The 18,405-nt window shown below is 44.6% G+C and overlaps 1 protein-coding gene across 1 annotated transcript; it reads right to left on the bottom strand.

Moving 5' to 3' along the window:
- Positions 1-121: 121 nt before the first annotated feature.
- Positions 122-17,883, bottom strand: LOC134455229 (gamma-aminobutyric acid receptor subunit rho-3). Its single transcript, XM_063206260.1, has 9 exons — positions 17,744-17,883; positions 12,591-12,703; positions 7,569-7,636; positions 5,087-5,310; positions 3,688-3,770; positions 3,041-3,178; positions 2,439-2,591; positions 1,485-1,678; positions 122-424 (listed from the first exon to the last, which is right to left on the bottom strand). Exons 1-9 carry the CDS (start codon positions 17,881-17,883, stop codon positions 122-124), a joined length of 1,416 nt encoding a protein of 471 aa, XP_063062330.1.
- Between the last annotated feature and the right edge of the window lie 522 nt (positions 17,884-18,405).

Here is an 18,405-nt window from a genome sequence, read left to right as displayed (position 1 = left end):
TGTGTGTGTGTGTACCCGTGCAACCTCACTCACCCAGTCATTCTCTACATTCTAAGTCCACAAACACACTTCTTTCTCTCTGACAGCAAATAAATAATCATTCACAAACGCCCGTGTTCAATCAGGCGTAGACACACCAGTAGACAACATTGAAGATCAGATAGGCCATGGGAAAGCCCACCCTGGACCAGGAGTCTATCACGTAGCTGTTGCTGACCACAAAGTCTAAGTAGTCCCATATAGGGCGTCTCCTCCAGAGCCGTGTGCCCACCACTGGTGGAAGGTCCTGGGCCGCGTGTGAGTGGAAGCCGGGAGGATCCACTGGAAGACCGGAGTCCAGCGTTGAGAAGTCGGTCATCTCGATGTCATTGTCATGGTAGTAGCCGTCGAAAGCCATGGTTTGGGTGGCATCAAACGATGGTGGCTGTCAAAAGAAATTTAAATCCACATACAGGGACAGAAGTTATTTCCATGAGTACCAACTGTTTGTAAATCTACTTACTGTATAGCTGCACTCTGCACTGTATATCTGACCTTTCCCTCCTTGCATCTCTGCATATCCTTGCCATGGGACTAATTAACAAACATATTAAAATATATGAATTGTTTAGTTTTGATTGTTTATGTCATTAGTAATTGAACAATTAAAGTACATATACTGTAAGCCTGTATGCCCTGGTTTGGGGTTCTTCTTGCATCTTCACATGAAATAAATAAATAATAAAATATATTAGCCTAATTGTTTTGTTTTGACTCTTTCATGTGTTATGAGACAATGTGAGCAGACATAGCACTGGAGGCTGGCTATGTCCTATTTTGCATTGCATCCTAATGAGCTTTCATGTGCTATTTAACAGTACCAAAAGTTAACATGCACTGATGTGTGCTGCATTTTAATGGCCCTTCCCTTCTTTAACAGTACAAGTGGACATTAGAATAAAGCCCTCTTTCGCCATTTGACCTTTTAGATTATGAAACAAACAATACATGTCGTATATACTGTGCACATGTGCAAATGATCATCTATTTGTTTTGATTTTCTATTGCATGACATGTAACAGCATGACAGCACATCAGCCTACATGCCCTCGTTGTTGATGCACCTTTATGACCTTTTCCTGTTTGTCTCTTTTCATATCCATGATGTGACAGTAAATAATAAATAGAGATTAGCTGTTTAGTTTTAGAGTTAAGAGTGTTAGTTTTAGTAATTTAACAATCAAAGTGGGTGCATGTCTATACAGTGGGCCTACTGCGCTATGTTGCACCTAATAGCAATAATAATAATTTAGTTGTCTGGCGAATAAACAAAATTGAATTGAATTGAAAAACAATTATTTATAATAGTCATTTTATTGGCCCCAGCAACGGTTCAAACATTTCCCCATCCTCCCCCATCTCTATCTCTCCCACTCGCTTCCTGTCACCATCTCATACTGTCTAGTCTAAAACCCCCTGAAAATAAACATAGCTGTTTTATTGACCTTTCCCTCTTTGCGCCGCTTCATGTCCTTGACGGTGGCGAGGTAGTTGACGGCGGCGTACTCGATGACGGTGAGGAAGACGAAGAGGAAGCTGGTCCACAGGTAGACGTCCACCGCCTTCACGTACGACACCTGAGGCATCGACGCCGACACACCCGTGATGATGGTGGACATGGTCAGCACTGTGGTGATTCCTAAAGGAAGGACACAGAGACTTGAGGATAATGTGTGTGTGTGTGTGTGCATATAGTAGTGTGTGCTCATATAGTGTGAGTGCGTGTGTTTGGAGGCTGACACGCCTATGGTGATGTCTAAAGCCGGTAAACAGGGACAGGACACACCGAGAGTCACACATACACACACAAAAACACAAACACACACACACACACACACACACACACACACACACACACACACACACACACACACACACACACACACACACACACACACACACACACACACACACACACACAGTGATGGTGCACATCATCATGGCTTAAGATAGACAAGCTAAGTTATGTGTTCTGATGACATGCTAGGAAAATGAAGGCTTTCCACAGCCCAGAGACAGACACAGTCATAGTAGCTGCTTATAGACACAGACTGATTTGCAACATGACAGCTTCAGTGGGCAGCCTATGCGAAAACATATTTGGGTTTATATGCTCTGAAACTGTGTGTGTGTTTGTGTGTGTACCCACAGAGATTGCAGCAGGCACGGCTCTCCTCTTGATCTCAAGGAGACCCATAACAGCAGCATGGTGGGGAAGTGCGTGCGTGCGTGCCTGCGTGCCTGCGTGCCTGCGTGCATGCGTGCATGCGTGCATGCGTGCATGCGTGCATGCGTGCGAGTGTCTGTGCTGACCCAAAGAGACCCTGGCTGGTACAGCTCGGCGAGTGTGTGTGTGTGTGTGTGTGTGTGTGAGTGAGTGTCTGTGAGTGCGTGCTCACCCAGAGAGACCCTGGCTGGTACAGCTCTCCGGTCGATCCAGAAGGAGACCCAGGACAGCAGCACCATGAGCATGGTGGGGAAATACGTCTGCAGCATGAAGAAGAAGATGTGCCTTCTCAGGATGAAGTTGATGTAGAGACGGTTATACCAGCCTGTAGGAGAGAGAGAGAGAGAGAGAGAGAGAGAGAGAGAGAGAGAGAGAGAGAGAGAGAGAGAGAGAGAGAGAGAGAGAGAGAGAGACAGAGAGGCAGAGAGACACAGAGAGAGAGAGGCAGAGAGACAGAGAGAGAGAGAGAGAGAGAGAGAGAGAGAGAGAGAGAGAGAGAGAAAGGGGGACAGAATAGACTTATGCCACCAATGCATTTTAATTATATGGTGCATCATTACATTACATGACATCACATTATATTACATTTAGCTGACGCTTTTATCCAAAGTATTATTTACAGGGTATTGGTTACAGTCCATGGAGCAGTGTGGGGTTAGGTGCCCTACTTAAGGGCACTTCAGCTATGGATATAGGTGTAGGGAGTGGTAAGGATGGGATATGAACCTGCAACCCTGTGATCTACAGTCCAACTCCCTAACCATTACACCGTACCTGTGCTGCTGTAGTAAGCCATGCCGCTGTTCGAGCTGAACTGTTCAATGAAGAACTGAGACAGCACGATCTCCTCCGTCTTCAGGGAGTTGTTGCCATTCTTCCAGTACAGCGTCAGGTCGTTCTCACTGTAGGCATCTGCAGGACAGATGGATACACACGGTTGAGGAACAGACTTCAGACACTGAGCCCCTCAAAGGAGGACATGAGCAAAGAAGACGTCATGAAAAAAGTATGCTATTGTGCCTGCAGCACAATGTTTGTGGTGTGCAAATTCTGCTTTTCCACCAATCTGCATTTCATGTCGTATTAACTCCAAGACTTACAGTAAATATTTCAATAATTGTATGTATCAGTGGTTCCCAATTTTTTTCAGCGGGAATCCCCTTTTGGACTTTTCGTGTAGGCATTTGTTTGTCCATATACAGTATATTGTTAGATTTTCTATTAATAGTTTGTCAGCGAATATTGCTAGACATCCACAGGACAGCAAATACATCTATTAGCTGGTAGCTGTAACCTGTGGATGTCCCATTTTTATGCAATATGCTTTTGTCTGTGACCCCCCTTCAGTACCTCTGTGACCCCCCCCAAGGAGTCCCGACCCCCAGTTTGGGAACCACTGGTATGGGGTGTGGTGTACTCACAGCTCTCCAGCTCCAGGGAGCAGTTCTGTGTGTCCAGAGGAAAGCTGCTGAAGTCCATGGAGCATGACCCTGTCACCGTGATCCTGGAACACGCAGCAACTCACACGGTATAATGCATGCATGGCTGTATGCATACACGACGCATGCACGCACACATGCACACACACACACACACACACACACACACACACACGTACCTTGTGTCCATCAGGAGACACCCTGTGGATGATGTTTTATTTTTTATTTTATTTTTTTTATTTAACCTTTATTTAACCAGGAAAAATAAACCCGTTGAGATTAAGAACCTCTTTTACAAGGGTGTCCTGGCCAAGTGGCGGCTCAAGTTACAAAATTAAAATTACACAGTTGCATTAAAATAACAAATCAAGTAAAATAACACATCAATTGAAACAGTTACAGACAATAGACTCTGTCTCAAGTGATCTCATCTTGGAATTAAAATCGTTCAATGGAATCAGATCTGTTAGTTTCAAGTCTTTTTGTAGATTGTTCCATGAGGTAGGGGCTGAAAACACAAATGCCCTCTTCCCCAGTTCTGTGCGGAAGCAAGGGACAGAGAGTAACAGATGGCCTTTAGAGCGCAGACCATAAGACTCAATATTCCTCACTTTGATTAGGCTGCAGATGTAAGGTGGCAGTAGTCCGAGTATTGCCTTATAAATAAATGTATACCAGTGAGTAAGTCTCCTGGTAGTCAGTGAAGACCATTTAACTCTGGCATAGAGTTCACAGTGATGAGTTTGAGCCCTACAGTTAGTGATGAACCTCAGGGCACCATGATACACAGAGTCAATCTTACTCAGACATTGGGATGAAGCATTCATGTACAGCAGGTCTGCATAGTCTAAAATGGATACAAACGTTGCAGAGACAAGGCGCTTCTTAACATGAAAGGAAAAACAAATTTTATTTCTAAATAAAAAACCTAACTTTAGTTTAAGTTTCCTCACAAGATTTTCAATGTGGGCTTTGAACGTCAAAGTATCATCAAGCAAAATACCCAGGTATTTATACAAATGTACCACCTCAATTTCAGTGTGTATGAAGGAGTGTTTGGAGTGTACACCCTATCAGGCTACCACACACACACACACACACACACACACACACACACACACACACACACACACACACACACACACACACACACACACACACACACACACACACACACACACACACACACACACACACACACACACACACACACACACACACACTCTGTCTCTTTCTCTTTCTCTCTCTCTCTCTCTCTCTCTCTCTCTCTCTCTCTCTGAGCATGAAGTTCTCCGTGGTGGTGTCTTGTATGAAGGAGCCCACACTCTCTCACTCGCACGCACCCCACCCCACCCCACCCCCAACACATACACACACACACCTGACACTGTAGAGTATGTGTCCCTCGGGAGACACTCGGAGCATGATGTTCTCAGTGGTGGTGTCGTGGATGAAGGAGCGTTTGGAGTGGACGAAGAAGACGTCGGGCACCCAGATCTTCCGGATGAGGCGCGAGTCGAAGGTGCGGCTCAGGTTGTTGGCCGAGGCGAACGCCAGCCGCTCGTCCTGCCAGTAGTGGCGCAGGTACAAGGTCATCGTGAAGTCCTGAAAAGTGTGGTACATGTTATTCCATCATACACAGGTAAGACTTTAATATATGTAGTATAATACAGCATCATACAAGTCCTGTCAGCTAGGGAAGAGATATTACATCATATACACTATACAGTACAGGTACAGCAGCATTGTGAAGACCTGGAGGCCAGGGAGAAGATTCAGGTAACGCTTTATGTGGGGGCAATCAATTACAGTGTACTTACTCATGAGATACAGTGAAATAACTGGTGCCATAATATCTAAGTCCCACTGTAGAGCATACTATTACATCTTTACAGGTATAGAGTCAATGTGAAGTCCTTCCAGGGAAGACATTCAGATAACACTTTCTTATATACAGCCCAGTTACAGTGTCATCGTGAAGTCCTGTAAGCCAGGGGGAGTAGTACATATTATTACATCATTCACAATTCTCAGGTACAGCGGTTCAGGTACAGCGTCATCGTGAAGGGATACACAACATAGTTTACTAGATTAGGACACAACCAATGATGGGCAAAATGGATTCATTACTTATATTCCAGTGCCACATATTCCAGAAGACCTTGTTTTACATGTCCAATCCCACCAGGTGATTATTCAACCAGCCAATCACCTGGCTTAATCGGACAGGTGGACAGTCATTTGGAAAATGTGGAACCGGATTATGGACACAACACAGCCATCATGGTCCTCTGGGAACCTTAAGATTCCTCCACGAACCAGTTGAGGGTTCTTTGAGGAAGACTCTAATTTTTACAGAGTAGAGGACATACACATCCTGGCAGTGGTGACACGGCTACTGTACATCAGTCATTCACAAACTGTAGGCTGGGGCCAACTGGTGGGCTGAGAAAGTTTTCCAAATGGGCCCTGCCCTGAAATAATTTTCTAAAATTCTAAATAATATGTGTTGCTTTGCAGCTCCTGGTTGTTAATTCTGAGTTGTATTGTTTATTGGGCAAAAGGTGAGCCCTGAATTTATGTGAAAATATCAAGTGGGAATAGGGTTGGAACCCCTGCTGTATAGCATCATGGTGGAGTCCTATCAGGGCAGATATGCACAGCATATTTTAGTCAGTAATAATGGTCTATACTGTAGATTAGGACACAGCACAGTTTAGCCACTCACAGGCACAGCATCATGGTGAAATGCTGCCAGGATGGAGATTACATGCAACAACACATTTTAATCAGTCACTATGCACACTGCACTCATGTAGATTAGTGCACAATGCAGCACAGTCATGCACAGGTACAAGGACATGTCAAACACATGTCATGCAGAAACTTTGATAAACAGATACGTCGCAAGAATACAATAGTGAATGTCATTTGATACGGTTTTGGTACATGTACATGTATTTAGCACACTGACATTATTTTGGCACGATGACATCCTAACAGGGCAGAAAGAGGCTCAGAACCCTCAGAAACTAGTGCATCATCTAGTGATGTAAATAAGTGAAATAAAGTATAGTATTTAAGTCACTGGTGTTTTTTTTGTTTTGTTTGTTTGTTTGTTTGTTTGTTTTGCCTCCAGTGGCTCCTTCCAGGCAGCAGTGTCTTGAGGGCCCTGACTAACCCCAACCCTAACTTTAACACTTAAGCCCTACCTAATCAATCAATCAATTCAAAATAAATCAAAATGTATTCATGTAGCACAATATGTAAACTATACAGTTGACTCCAAGTGCTTTCAAATACACATACGTGTACACATTCCCACATTCCCACATTCCCACACCAGCTCTGGAGGCTGCCAAGAAGGCGCCAAGCGCCCAGGGTTAACCTGAGAAAGTGCTTTCTCTGTCTCTGTCTCTCTGTCTCTGTCTCTGTCTCTCTGTCTCTGTCTGTCTCTCTCTCTGTCTCTGTCTCTGTCTCTCTCTCTCTCTCTCTCTCTCTCTCTCTCTCTCTCTCTCTCTCTCTCTCTCTCTCTCTCTCTCTCTCTCTCTCTCTCTCTCTCTCTCTCTCTCTCTCTCTCACACACACACACACACACACACACACACACACACACACACACACACACACACACACACACACACACACACACACACACACACACACACACACACACACTCACATAGTCTACATTATTACATTAGATACTAAACCTAGTTGTAGTGTGTCTACCAGGGCATAAACCACCAAAGACCAAAATAAAGTAGGCCTAAATGTCCCAAAATACTGTGAGGTGACGTTTTGATGGTCATACTGTACCATGTTGACAACACTGTGAAGTGACTTTAATGGTGATAACGTACCATGTTGACCTCAGAGATGCTGTCTATACTCTCCACTTGGACATCAATGCCAACGGGGATCGCTGCTCCTGTATCACACACACACACACACACACACACACACACACACACACACACACACACACACACACACACACACACACACACACACACACACACACACACACACACACACACACACACACACACACACACACACACACACTCGTTCAGACACACAATGCACCACATGTTAATGCACCACAACAGCCAACCCAATTATGCTCCCAATAAACTAGCAGTCAACACACAGCTACAGCTTTAACATAGAATGTACCCTCTGCCTGCAGATGGGCCTGCCGGGCGAGTTTCACACGTTACTGGAGAGACGCAACTACATCATAACAACATTGCTATGGCATTACTGAGAGCCTTAAGTAACAGATTAAGACTTAGTCATCATTACAATTATCAGTATGAGGAAAATAAAGTTATAACATGTGCTCTGTACAAAGGGGTTTATGCATGATATCTTAGAACAGTCTCAAGATGAACTCAGAAATGGCTGCCTTATGACACCGCAGTGGTGTAGTCTACTTTTTTATGGTGGGTATACTGTATATTTGAGATTTTTAGAAGTGGGTATACTGTATATATTTGTGCTATTCAAAACAATGGATCAATCAATTTTAAGTGGGTATACTGAAATCCCTGAAATTTAGAAGTGGGTACACTCTGTATACCCGCGTTCTACGTAGACTACACCACTGTGACACCGTCTTCCCCCTTCTGATGAATATCCAATCCAGAACGCACCACAACACCCAAGCACAACCACTTTCACAATAAACTAATATCCAACACACAGCCTACAGTTTTTTTCTGTTCGCTTAAGCTCATTATTTGCACCATCCTCCTCCCCCTCACAGCCGATCTAGAACCCACCTCAACCCTCCATCACTCTCAATCCAACCAACCACCCTCACAATACACACAAAACATCCAACACACAGCTTAAATACACAACATCATTTACTCTATAACTTTTTAGGCTTATCAAATCAAGAAAGCTTCCGCTGTTTATGTCCACTACCTCAATTTTTCATCGGTATTGTGATAGGTTGGAACAGAGTTGGTATGGGTTTGTATGGACTGAAATCATTGTAAGTGTGTGTGTGTGTGTGTGTGTGTGTGTGTGTGTGTGTGCGCGCGCGCATGTGCGTGTGTGCGTGTGTGTGTGTGTGTGTGTGTGTGTGTGTGTGTGTGTGTGTGTGTGTGTGTGTGTGTGTGTGTGTGTGTGTGTGTGTGTGTGTGTGAGTTTATGCCTGTGGTTTGTGGAATCGTGGCAGGAGGTTGTATTGGGAGCGTGTTTGTGGACACAGCGTCTGCGTTGGCGTGTCTGTGGGTTTCGAGAAAACTCACGACACTCTGCATGCACGTGTGTGTGCGCACGCGCGCACACGTGTGTGTGCATGCGTGCGTGTGTGTGTGTGCAGGCGCACACGTTCCTTATTGCACATCATCATTGTTCTCCATCTTTATTTCCGGCATCATTCATCTTACAGGAAATCAGCTGCCACAGGGAGTGAAAATTATGCACAGGACTGATGAACTTCTTAACATCAACAGCTTCTGAGTCAAAGGTCAAACCATCACCACATGCATCCAGAGCTGCAGAATGCAGATGACAATGCTATTGTAGCCCTCTCAGAAGAGGACCTCCAGTACACATTCAATCCTTTTGCGAAAGCATACAAGCAGCTTGGTCTAGCCATCAACATCAAAAAAGACCCAAATCCTCTACCCGTGACCACCCAACAGCAACACTCATTTAAAGGAAGGATGTCTTGCGCTTCAGCCCGTGGTGCTCAAAGTCCAGACCGTAGAATGAAGAAAGACTGAGCTACTTCTCAGTGACTAGACCCAGGGAAGACCGAAGCACACAACATACTATTCGAGGTTTTTTATTTATTGGTGCACAAAGTGACTGACATTTCGACGCACCTGTGTCTTCTTCAGAGTCATCAGAAGAAGTCTGACTCTGAAGAAGACGCAGATGCGTCGAAACGTCAGTCACTTTGTCCACCAAAAAATAAAAAACCTCGAATAGTATGTTGTGTGCTCCGGTCATCCCTGGGTAGTCACTGAGAAGTAGCCCAGTCTTTCTTCATTCCTCCAAACATCTATTGATAACACCAGGTTGGAAAGTTTGGATCACTTCTCTTACCGTGACAGCCTCCTATCATCTAAAGCTACACCACCACCTTAGCTGTACCAGCAGGGCATACTCAATGTTAAAAAAAGTATTTGAGAACTGCTACCTTCAGTCAAGGACAAGCCATTAGCATATAAAACAGCACTACTTCCCACCCTTCTGTATGGGTCAGAGGCCTGGACCACATACAGCAGGCACCTGAGAGCACTTGAGGCCTTCCATCAGAGATCCCTCCTAATAATCCTCAGGATAACCTGGCAGAATTGACGAACAAACACCACTGTCCTGGAGGAAGCTGACATGCGGACCATCACTACCATCATCGCACAACACCAGCTCAGATGGACTGGCCGTGTCATCCGGATGCATGACTCTCGCCTCCCCAAACAAGTCCTGTATTCACAGCTTGTTGAAGGAGTCAAGTCAAGGACAACATCAAAGATAACACTTGGGAGAAAAGAATAGGCCTACTGGAGACGAGCTGTTCGAGAGGGGGCTGCAGAATACATTGATCTTCAGAGTGCAAACAGAAGGAGGTCACCACCGTCAACCAGTCCATGAAAACCCACAAAGACTGCCCATCCATGCCCTCATTGCCCCAAAATATGTGGGTCCAGGATTGACCTCTTAGCCCATCTGAGAAGACCCATAAGGAATAAGGAGGACAGACACTCAAATACGAGCGTCCGCCTATGATGATGGTGTGCACGTGCGTGCGCACGTGTGCCCCCACACACAACACGCACTCTTGCTTTAATGTGTCCATGTGTTCTGTGCCACTGGTGTCACTCACAAGAGCCAAAGATCGGGCGAACCCAGCTCTGCACTCACCTCGCTGTGAACTATTCAATGTTTCCTTCTCAATCCACTCTTTTAGCAGATCTGCATGGTAATCCAGATTAAGGCGAGCTAGTGCACATCTGTGTCTCTCTCTCCGTCTATCTCTCTCTCTCTGTCTGTCTCTCTCTCTCTCTCTGTCTCTCTTTCTCTCTCTCTCTCTCTCTCTCTCTCTCTCTCTCTCTCTCTCTCTCTCTCTCTCTCTCTCTCTCTCTCTCTCTCCACCTATCTCTCTCTGTCTCTCTCTCTCTGTCCCATTGACTGCTATTGTGATAATCTGGGTCATATCTAATTTTAGGCAATCTGGTTCAGGCTCTTGGCTATAGTGACCTACTCTCTCTCTCTCTCCCAGGGACGTTTCAAGGTATTTGGGGGCCCTAGACAACAAGGGACTTTTGGTGCTGTGCCCTGTGATTTTTGTTCTCTTCAAACTATTGGAAAGGAGCCCCCACTTGAGAGAGATTTCTCTGGCAGCATCATTGCAGTTTTCGGTCATTGAATTAGGGAAGTGCTGCCTCACTCACAAAGTTGTCAAGTATTTAACCACCAGTCATTGCTGGTGTGTGTGTGTGTGTGTGTGTGTGTGTGTGTGTGTGTGTGTGTGTGTGTGTGTGTGTGTGTGTGTGTGTGTGTGTGTGTGTGTGTGTGTGTGTGTGTGTGTGTGGTGTGTGTGTGTGTGTGTGTGTGTGTGTGCATGTACCCATCTCCCCTCAAACACTCTTGCTTTAATTTGTCATTGCGTGTGTGTGTGTGTGTGTGTGTGTGTGTGTGTGTGTGTGTGTGTGTGTGTGTGTGTGTGTGTGTGTGTGTGTGTGTGTGTGTGTGTGTGTGTGTGTGTGTGTGTGCATGTACCCATCTCCCCTCAAACACTCTTGCTTTAATTTGTCATTGCGTGTGTGTGTGTGTGTGTGTGTGTGTGTGTGTGTGTGTGTGTGTGTGTGTGTGTGTGTGTGTGTGTGTGTGTGTGTGTGTGTGTGTGTGTGTGTGTGTGTGTGTGTGAGAGAGAGAGAGGGGGGGGGGTGGGGATTCAGCTGTGGGCCCTAGGGCAGTTGCCTAGTTTGCTTGCTTGTTTGTGACAGGCCTGCTCTCTCCACTACAGCAGCAACAGAAGCACTTAGTGCGGATCATGCATTGGATCAACCCTGCCATACCGATGAATGGGTAGACAGGCTTAAATGGGCCTAATGGCACCCAGCACACATAATGCTGGGTAACCCCAAAAACCTAAAAACAAAACAAAACCTAAAAAAATCCTAGTGGACGATTTGTCTGCTCGTGTACTAAAAGAGCACATCCCATAATAGCTTATTCTGTGTCATGACTCAGGCGCTGGCATTTAACATTCAGACTTGTATTCCAAAGGTTGTCGGCTTGACTCCCGACCCGCCAAGTTGGTGGGGGGACTTATTTAGTATGTTTTGCAGGCCTACTAAATGTATGCTTCTTAAATGTATTTGAGCCATTGAGCCATTCGGTTGGGCTGTTCGCCTGGCCTCAGGGGAGCTAGCACTGCCTCTGGGTTACACAGCAGCCAAACATTAGCCTCTCATATCTGTACATGCTCACGTTAATGCAACATAAGGTTTTGGCTCCTTTCTGCAGACAGGGAAATGACAGCAGTCCCTTTAGACAACAAAGCCTTGGGGTTTTAACATGGTCGCGCCGTAATAGTTACACTCAAGTTGTTTGCTGTGTGACACAACCACAGCCACTGTGACTGTCCTAGCCTGTTAATAAATAATTATGTTGGCACCTTTATCAGTACCAAAAAAAATAAGAAGAAAAACTGTTACCGTAGATTTGATACACACACGCACACACAGATACAAAAGGAATATACTGACCACAGACACACACACACACACACACACACACACACACACACACACACACACACACACACACACACACACACACACACACACACACACACACACACTAGTTACACGTTCAAGCCAAGCAATACAGGTATTAGTTCTCCGTGATCTCACCTCCAAATCCAGGCCTGATGGCGAAATCGTGGTCCTTGATCCTCAGAAGCTGCTCTGTTTTAATCATCAGGGTCTTGGTGCTGTCCTGCTTCCTCAGTTTGTGGTCTATTCGACTAGGGATCAAGAGGGGGGGGGGGGGGGGGTCAACAGGGCAGTTTAATATCAAATGGACATGGGTATATATATATTTAGAGCACAGTACACCGGGAAATGCAAGCATGTTTTATTGACACAGTGAATTCCATACAAGGCAGCGTGGCAATGTGCGTCACATAAAAGAAACCATTAAAATCATGAGCAATTGAACGTTTTAGAAAAATGAAGGGAAACATGAAGTGGCATTGTGAGCTTATAGGGAAAAAAGATGTAACCAAAACAAATGATGGGGAAAGAAAAAAAATGAAAAAAGGTCAAGCTCAAATTGAGGCGCACCAGGTTAAATCAATTTATACACAGTGTCCTACATTCCGTAGCATTAATTCAAGTATGAATAGCATTGAGAGTGCTAAATTAAGTGTTGAATTAACACTGAAAACGTTCCTGCCTATAACAAACTTCTATGTGTAAAGGGGCTAGGGATCAAGAGAATGGGGAAAAGAGGGTCAGGAGACCAGTTTAATAACGAATAGACATGTGCATATTTAGCGCCAGTGCCATACAGTACACGAGGGTGGATTACTTCATGGGCATACCAGGCCCAAGCCAACAGGCCCAAGGGTCAAGGGGGCCTGGCCCCTGAAGCCCAAGCCTTTCTCTTCCCATTCTCATCTGGTGTTAAAAGCACATTTTTAACAACGCCCAACAACATAAGGTCTCAAACATCTTGTTGCCTAAAACCCTGAATATTTTTTATAAATTACCAACACCCATGGAGGGGGCACTTTCTTGTTGTCTGGCCCAGGGGCCCAGATGGAGTCATAATCTGCCCCTGACAGTACAACTGGCAAGACAGTGTGAGTGATATTGATATAGCGTATTTCAAACAAGGTAGCTCAAAGAAGAAAAAGAAGAAAGTGTGTGGACACCTCACTCTATGTCACATAAAATAAAACAATAACAAAACGATCATGTGCAATTAAAGGTCTTTTGAAAGTAAACTGGTATAATGAGCTGAGCAAAAAACAAAAACAGATGAAAGACCAAAAATGTTGGGAAAATAAAAAAATAAAAAAGCAGGATCAAACTAATGTTAAACTGAACTCTCTATGTGTTGATTGAATCAACACTGCAAACTGACTGTGTCCTGGGCACATAGTGCGGGAGCTAGGGATCAAGAGAGGGGGGAAAGAGGGTCAGGAGGGCAGTTTAATTCCAAACGAACACACGCACACATTTACAGACTACGTTTAGAGAATACATTTAGAGCCTACATTTTAGACATTACATCTGCTTGATTTGCCACAAGGGCAATACACGTGGATGATGCACGTACACACACACACTCTCTCTCTCTCTCTCTCTCTCTCTCTCTCTCTCTCTCTCTCTCTCTCTCTCTCTCTCTCTCTCTCTCTCTCTTCTCTCTCTCTCTCTCTCTCTCTCTCACACACACACACACACACACACACACACACACACACACACACACACACACACACACACACACACACACACACACACACACACACACACACACACACACCAGTGGCACACATATTTAGCCTACATCTGCTTGGCACATGGACGCACAGACATACAAGCCCACAGAAACACAGGATTTTGGGAAATAATCCCACATCAACTAAAGCTTTTCAACTAAACATCAAGATTTTTTTTTTCAATTTGGAGGGGACATGGTATGAGGATCCACTGGCGCGTGTGTGTGGTGACAGAGAGATACCTCTTTTGGTAAAGATCAGCTACAAATACAACAGCTACAAAAGACTGCTATATTATAATAATAAAACTGTAATACCGTAGGACTATAATTCATCATACATTCATCAAATGGACTATTTCTGAAAGTAATATCCAGCCATCTTCACAAGTTTGAGTGTGTGAGATGTAATGTTTCAAGATAGTGCCGGGTGACAGCCACACAGTGTTCAGTTCAGACAGATTAAGTTCTTGGGAATTAGATCAGTTTCATGACGAACTCAAGCAAACCAACATCTGGTGTGGTGTGGTGTGGTGCGTGACTCTATTTGCCTCTCTCTCTCTCTCTCTCTCTCTCTCTCTCTCTCTCTCTCTCTCTCTCTCTCTCTCTCTCTCTCTCTCTCTCTCTCTCTCTCTCTCTCTCTCTCTCTCTCTCTCTCTCTCTCTCTCACACACACACACACACACACACACACACACACACACACGCACACGCACACGCACACACACACACACACGCACACGCACACGCACACACACACTTCCTCGACAGTCCCCTAAGGCAGAGTCCAGCTATTCAGTAGAGAACAGGCTCAGGAGAGCTCCACACATGATGCATCATGGTCTGTTTGGGCTGATGGATGCTGCCTTGAGCTCTGGGTTCTGTTCCCACATGCTGTCACATATTTCTACTGGTGTCTTGGCTTCATGGATCATTTTCCATGACAATCTATTTCAAGACGAATCAGCGTACATAGCTTTAGGTTTTGACTGCAGCTGTGAGGACGAAAAAAAATCATTACAGTTCATTCAGTCTTGGATAATGCAAGGGCGTCTACAGGAAATCTTGGATATTGAACAGTTTTGTGTGCGTATGTACATTTGCTGTGTACATACATGTGTTGAGTACGTTAGAAGATCTTACGTGAAAAGCACACCAACAGCCTAGCTATAAGTAATCCTGAATTGACAGCAAATGTTGTGAGCTATAAAATATAGATTTTGTGCTTGTTAACATGGGTGTTGCATCATCAAAATAATCATAAACTTGGATGTATATGTGCCAATTCTGCAGTGAAGGGAGCAGGGGTGTATTCCAAGAAAATGGTTACTGTAAGTGATAAAACTGGAGAGGTTAACCTGCATGAAGTGTTAAATCTGCTGACAGATAGCCCACAGCTGACTCCAGTCTGTTGCATTAGCTGATTTTCCACTACCTCAAGGTTAACTTTGCTTGGATTGCTCGTTACCCAGGTACTTGGCATACTCCCCAGAAGACACAGAGACAGACACATCAGCTTCAGAAAGTTCTGCCCAGATCATTTCTCTAGCCAGTGTTGTCAGCAGTCAGCTCAATAACAGGATTGGAGTAGAAGTAGACAATTTATTACCAAAGGAAATTGAGGAATTAATTCCTCTACCTGACTAAATAATAACAACTGTGTGTGAGAACTACTTTCTGAACCCACTGAAAGAGCAGGCCAGTGGAACGTTAAGTAATAGGGACCTAAGTACAAGGACGGTTTATGATTCTATGGGGCCCTCAGCCAGACAACAAGAAAGGACCCCCTCCATGGATGTTTCTAGTTAACAATGGTTTTAGGTCAGATGCAACAGACCCTTTGTTGGGGTCTGGGGGTAGTCCTCTGAGACAATGTTGAAAATATAGGCCTAGTTGTTAAAAGTTTGATTTTACATAACGTAAGATGACAATGGAAAGGCTTGGGCTTCAGGGTCCCTTTGACTTTTGGACCCCTGAGCTTCAGCCCGGTAGGCCCATACAGCAATCTGTCCTCGTCTAAGCACTGTAGGTATATACTGTAGACCCTCAGGCGATTCCTCTGTCAGTTTAACTTTCACTCAATTCTGCTCAATGGTGACAGACAAGCAAACATGCCATTCATTTTTCAAGAGCAAATAGACCTATGTAGAAGAGAGGGTTATCCTTCGCACTCCTGCACTTCACAATCTGGTGAGTCACGGGAAAGGACTAAATGCAAGTTAGAAAGAATGTCACCGGAGCAAACCCAGATGTACAGGTAGAAGGTAGTTCTCCGCTTTATTGGGGCAAGTGCCAAGACAAACGTTTCAACATTGTCACACTTTCTTCATGAAGAAGACGTGACAACGTTGGAACATTGCAATTGAGAGAATAACCTTTGAATTGTGTTTTTGCAAGGAGTTGAATAACAACTGATCATTGAGGATATCAAGCCTCACATCACAAGGCTAGAGCCAACTGGAAAGGACAGGAGAGCAACGATTGGCTTGCATCCAAAGTGTCAGAATTTCTACTCTCTCAATCCAATCTCGACCTATTTTGGCAAGAGAACGGGCTAATTGAGGTCCATTAGTACAAAGTCCACCCCTCAGGCACGACCTCTCTGGCAGTCAATTTGTGTATCACTCAATTCTGCTCCATGGTAACAAGCAAACACGCCATTCAGTTGATCATACTGCACGCACTCGTCTAGAACAAATCCTGTATACATCTGAATCTCAGCTCTCTCAACCTTATGTTCGCTAATAGGCTAATCGAGGTGCATTAGTAGCCTATATAGACCACCCCTTAGGCATTATACCTGTCTGTCTTTCTGTGAATTCAGAGTAACCAATTAAGACTCGACCATTACCATTTTGATGACATTTTGGTTTTAACAGAGGCTTTCCGCTAAGGGGTTAAAATTGTAATGGAAGTGTTTGAAAACTCTTGTCTTGGTGCAGTTACCATGCGGTCATGCGGTAGTTGCCGTCACGACGCGACACATTGCATGCCATGATGACACACATGCAATCTCACCGTCTGCAAGGCTCATCTGTCTGGCACACATACTGTGCTGTCCCCCCATTAGTGAAGTAATGTAAACACACTTAAAAGAGCAGACAATTACAGCCCTGCTTGCACGCCTAGCGACCTTCACGGTGACGTGTGCTAAACCACAGCTTATGTTTGAGGTAAACCTGTGAACGTGTACATTAGCAGAAAGCCTCATCAAGGTAAATAGGTCAGAAGTTTAACATTCAAAACTTGCTTTTTTTCTTGCTAAGTTCATGGCACAAAGACTAATGAAATTGTCACAAATGATTCCTAGTATAGGCATCTCTGATGAACAGACCTACTATATTGACATATTTATTCATGCCAAAGATAACAGTGAATTGAGACAAATGAGTGTAGTGGAAGTATTAACATTCTTGACAACACTAGGAATGACTGAAAAATTACGCCATAGTTCTACTTGTTTACCACTTTGTGGTTCATTGTGCAAATCTATGTATACACACATCCAGGAAGAAAAGAAAATAAACATTGAAGGACTGAAGCATTTTGCTTCCCTCACCCACTGAACTTGGTATTGCCCAGTCCCTCCAGGTTGACCTCCTTGTTGCGTCGGCGGTTTGGGTAGTGGTGGTTGAGCAGGGTGACCGGCCACAGGCAGGCCAGGAAGACTAACCTGAGAACCAGCATCGCCAACCTCATGGGCCACGTTTGTCCTGGGTCCCAGGTTGTAGGGTACCTTCCTTCAAAAACGAAGCATGAACATCCAGGTTCTGGCGATGTAAGCCAGGTAGGTTCAATGACGAAGTACGTACATCTAGGATATATACAGGTTCTCAAACTCAAGCAGAAAGCACACACATCCAGGATCCAGGATCCATGTCTCAGGTAAGATCAAGTTGAAGCCCAAGTTCAGACTCAAAGCATATGTTGAAGGTAAGTTCAAGCACAAAGCTCAGGTTCTTGCCAGGTTGCACACGAAGCGCAGATTCAAGTTCGGTGTTATGCATAAATTCAAAAGTTCAAGTTCAAACTCAAAAGATACATATAGTTAAGTCCCAGCCAGGCAAGTTCAAACACTAAGCACACACAACCTGGTTCTGGCAAGTACGGTAAGTTCAGACATGAAGCATGTCAACCAGGTTACAGTCCGGGTAATTTGAAATATCAAACACGTGCATCCGGGTTCTGGGTTTCAGGTAAGTTGCAACATAAAGCATACAT

Source organism: Engraulis encrasicolus, chromosome 9 (genome assembly GCF_034702125.1).
Source record: "Engraulis encrasicolus isolate BLACKSEA-1 chromosome 9, IST_EnEncr_1.0, whole genome shotgun sequence".
In the NCBI taxonomy this organism is placed as follows: Eukaryota; Metazoa; Chordata; class Actinopteri; order Clupeiformes; family Engraulidae; genus Engraulis; species Engraulis encrasicolus.
The sequence above is the reverse complement of the archived record's forward strand: the minus strand, read 5'-3'. Positions and strand labels throughout refer to the sequence as shown.

What these genes read in the sequence shown, in the direction of transcription:
- LOC134455229 (XM_063206260.1), bottom strand. Translation starts at nt 17,883, where the DNA reads ATGAGGTTGGCGATGCTGGTTCTCAGGTTAGTCTTCCTGGCCTGCCTG. An exon ending in CTCCCTGGAGCTGGAGAGCT is followed by an intron (nt 3,179 to 3,687) that starts GTGAGTACACCA and finishes TCTGTCCTGCAG; the next exon opens with ATGCCTACAGTGAGAACGAC. An exon ending in ACCAGCCAGGGTCTCTCTGG is followed by an intron (nt 1,679 to 2,438) that starts GTGAGCACGCAC and finishes TCCTTCCTTTAG; the next exon opens with GAATCACCACAGTGCTGACC.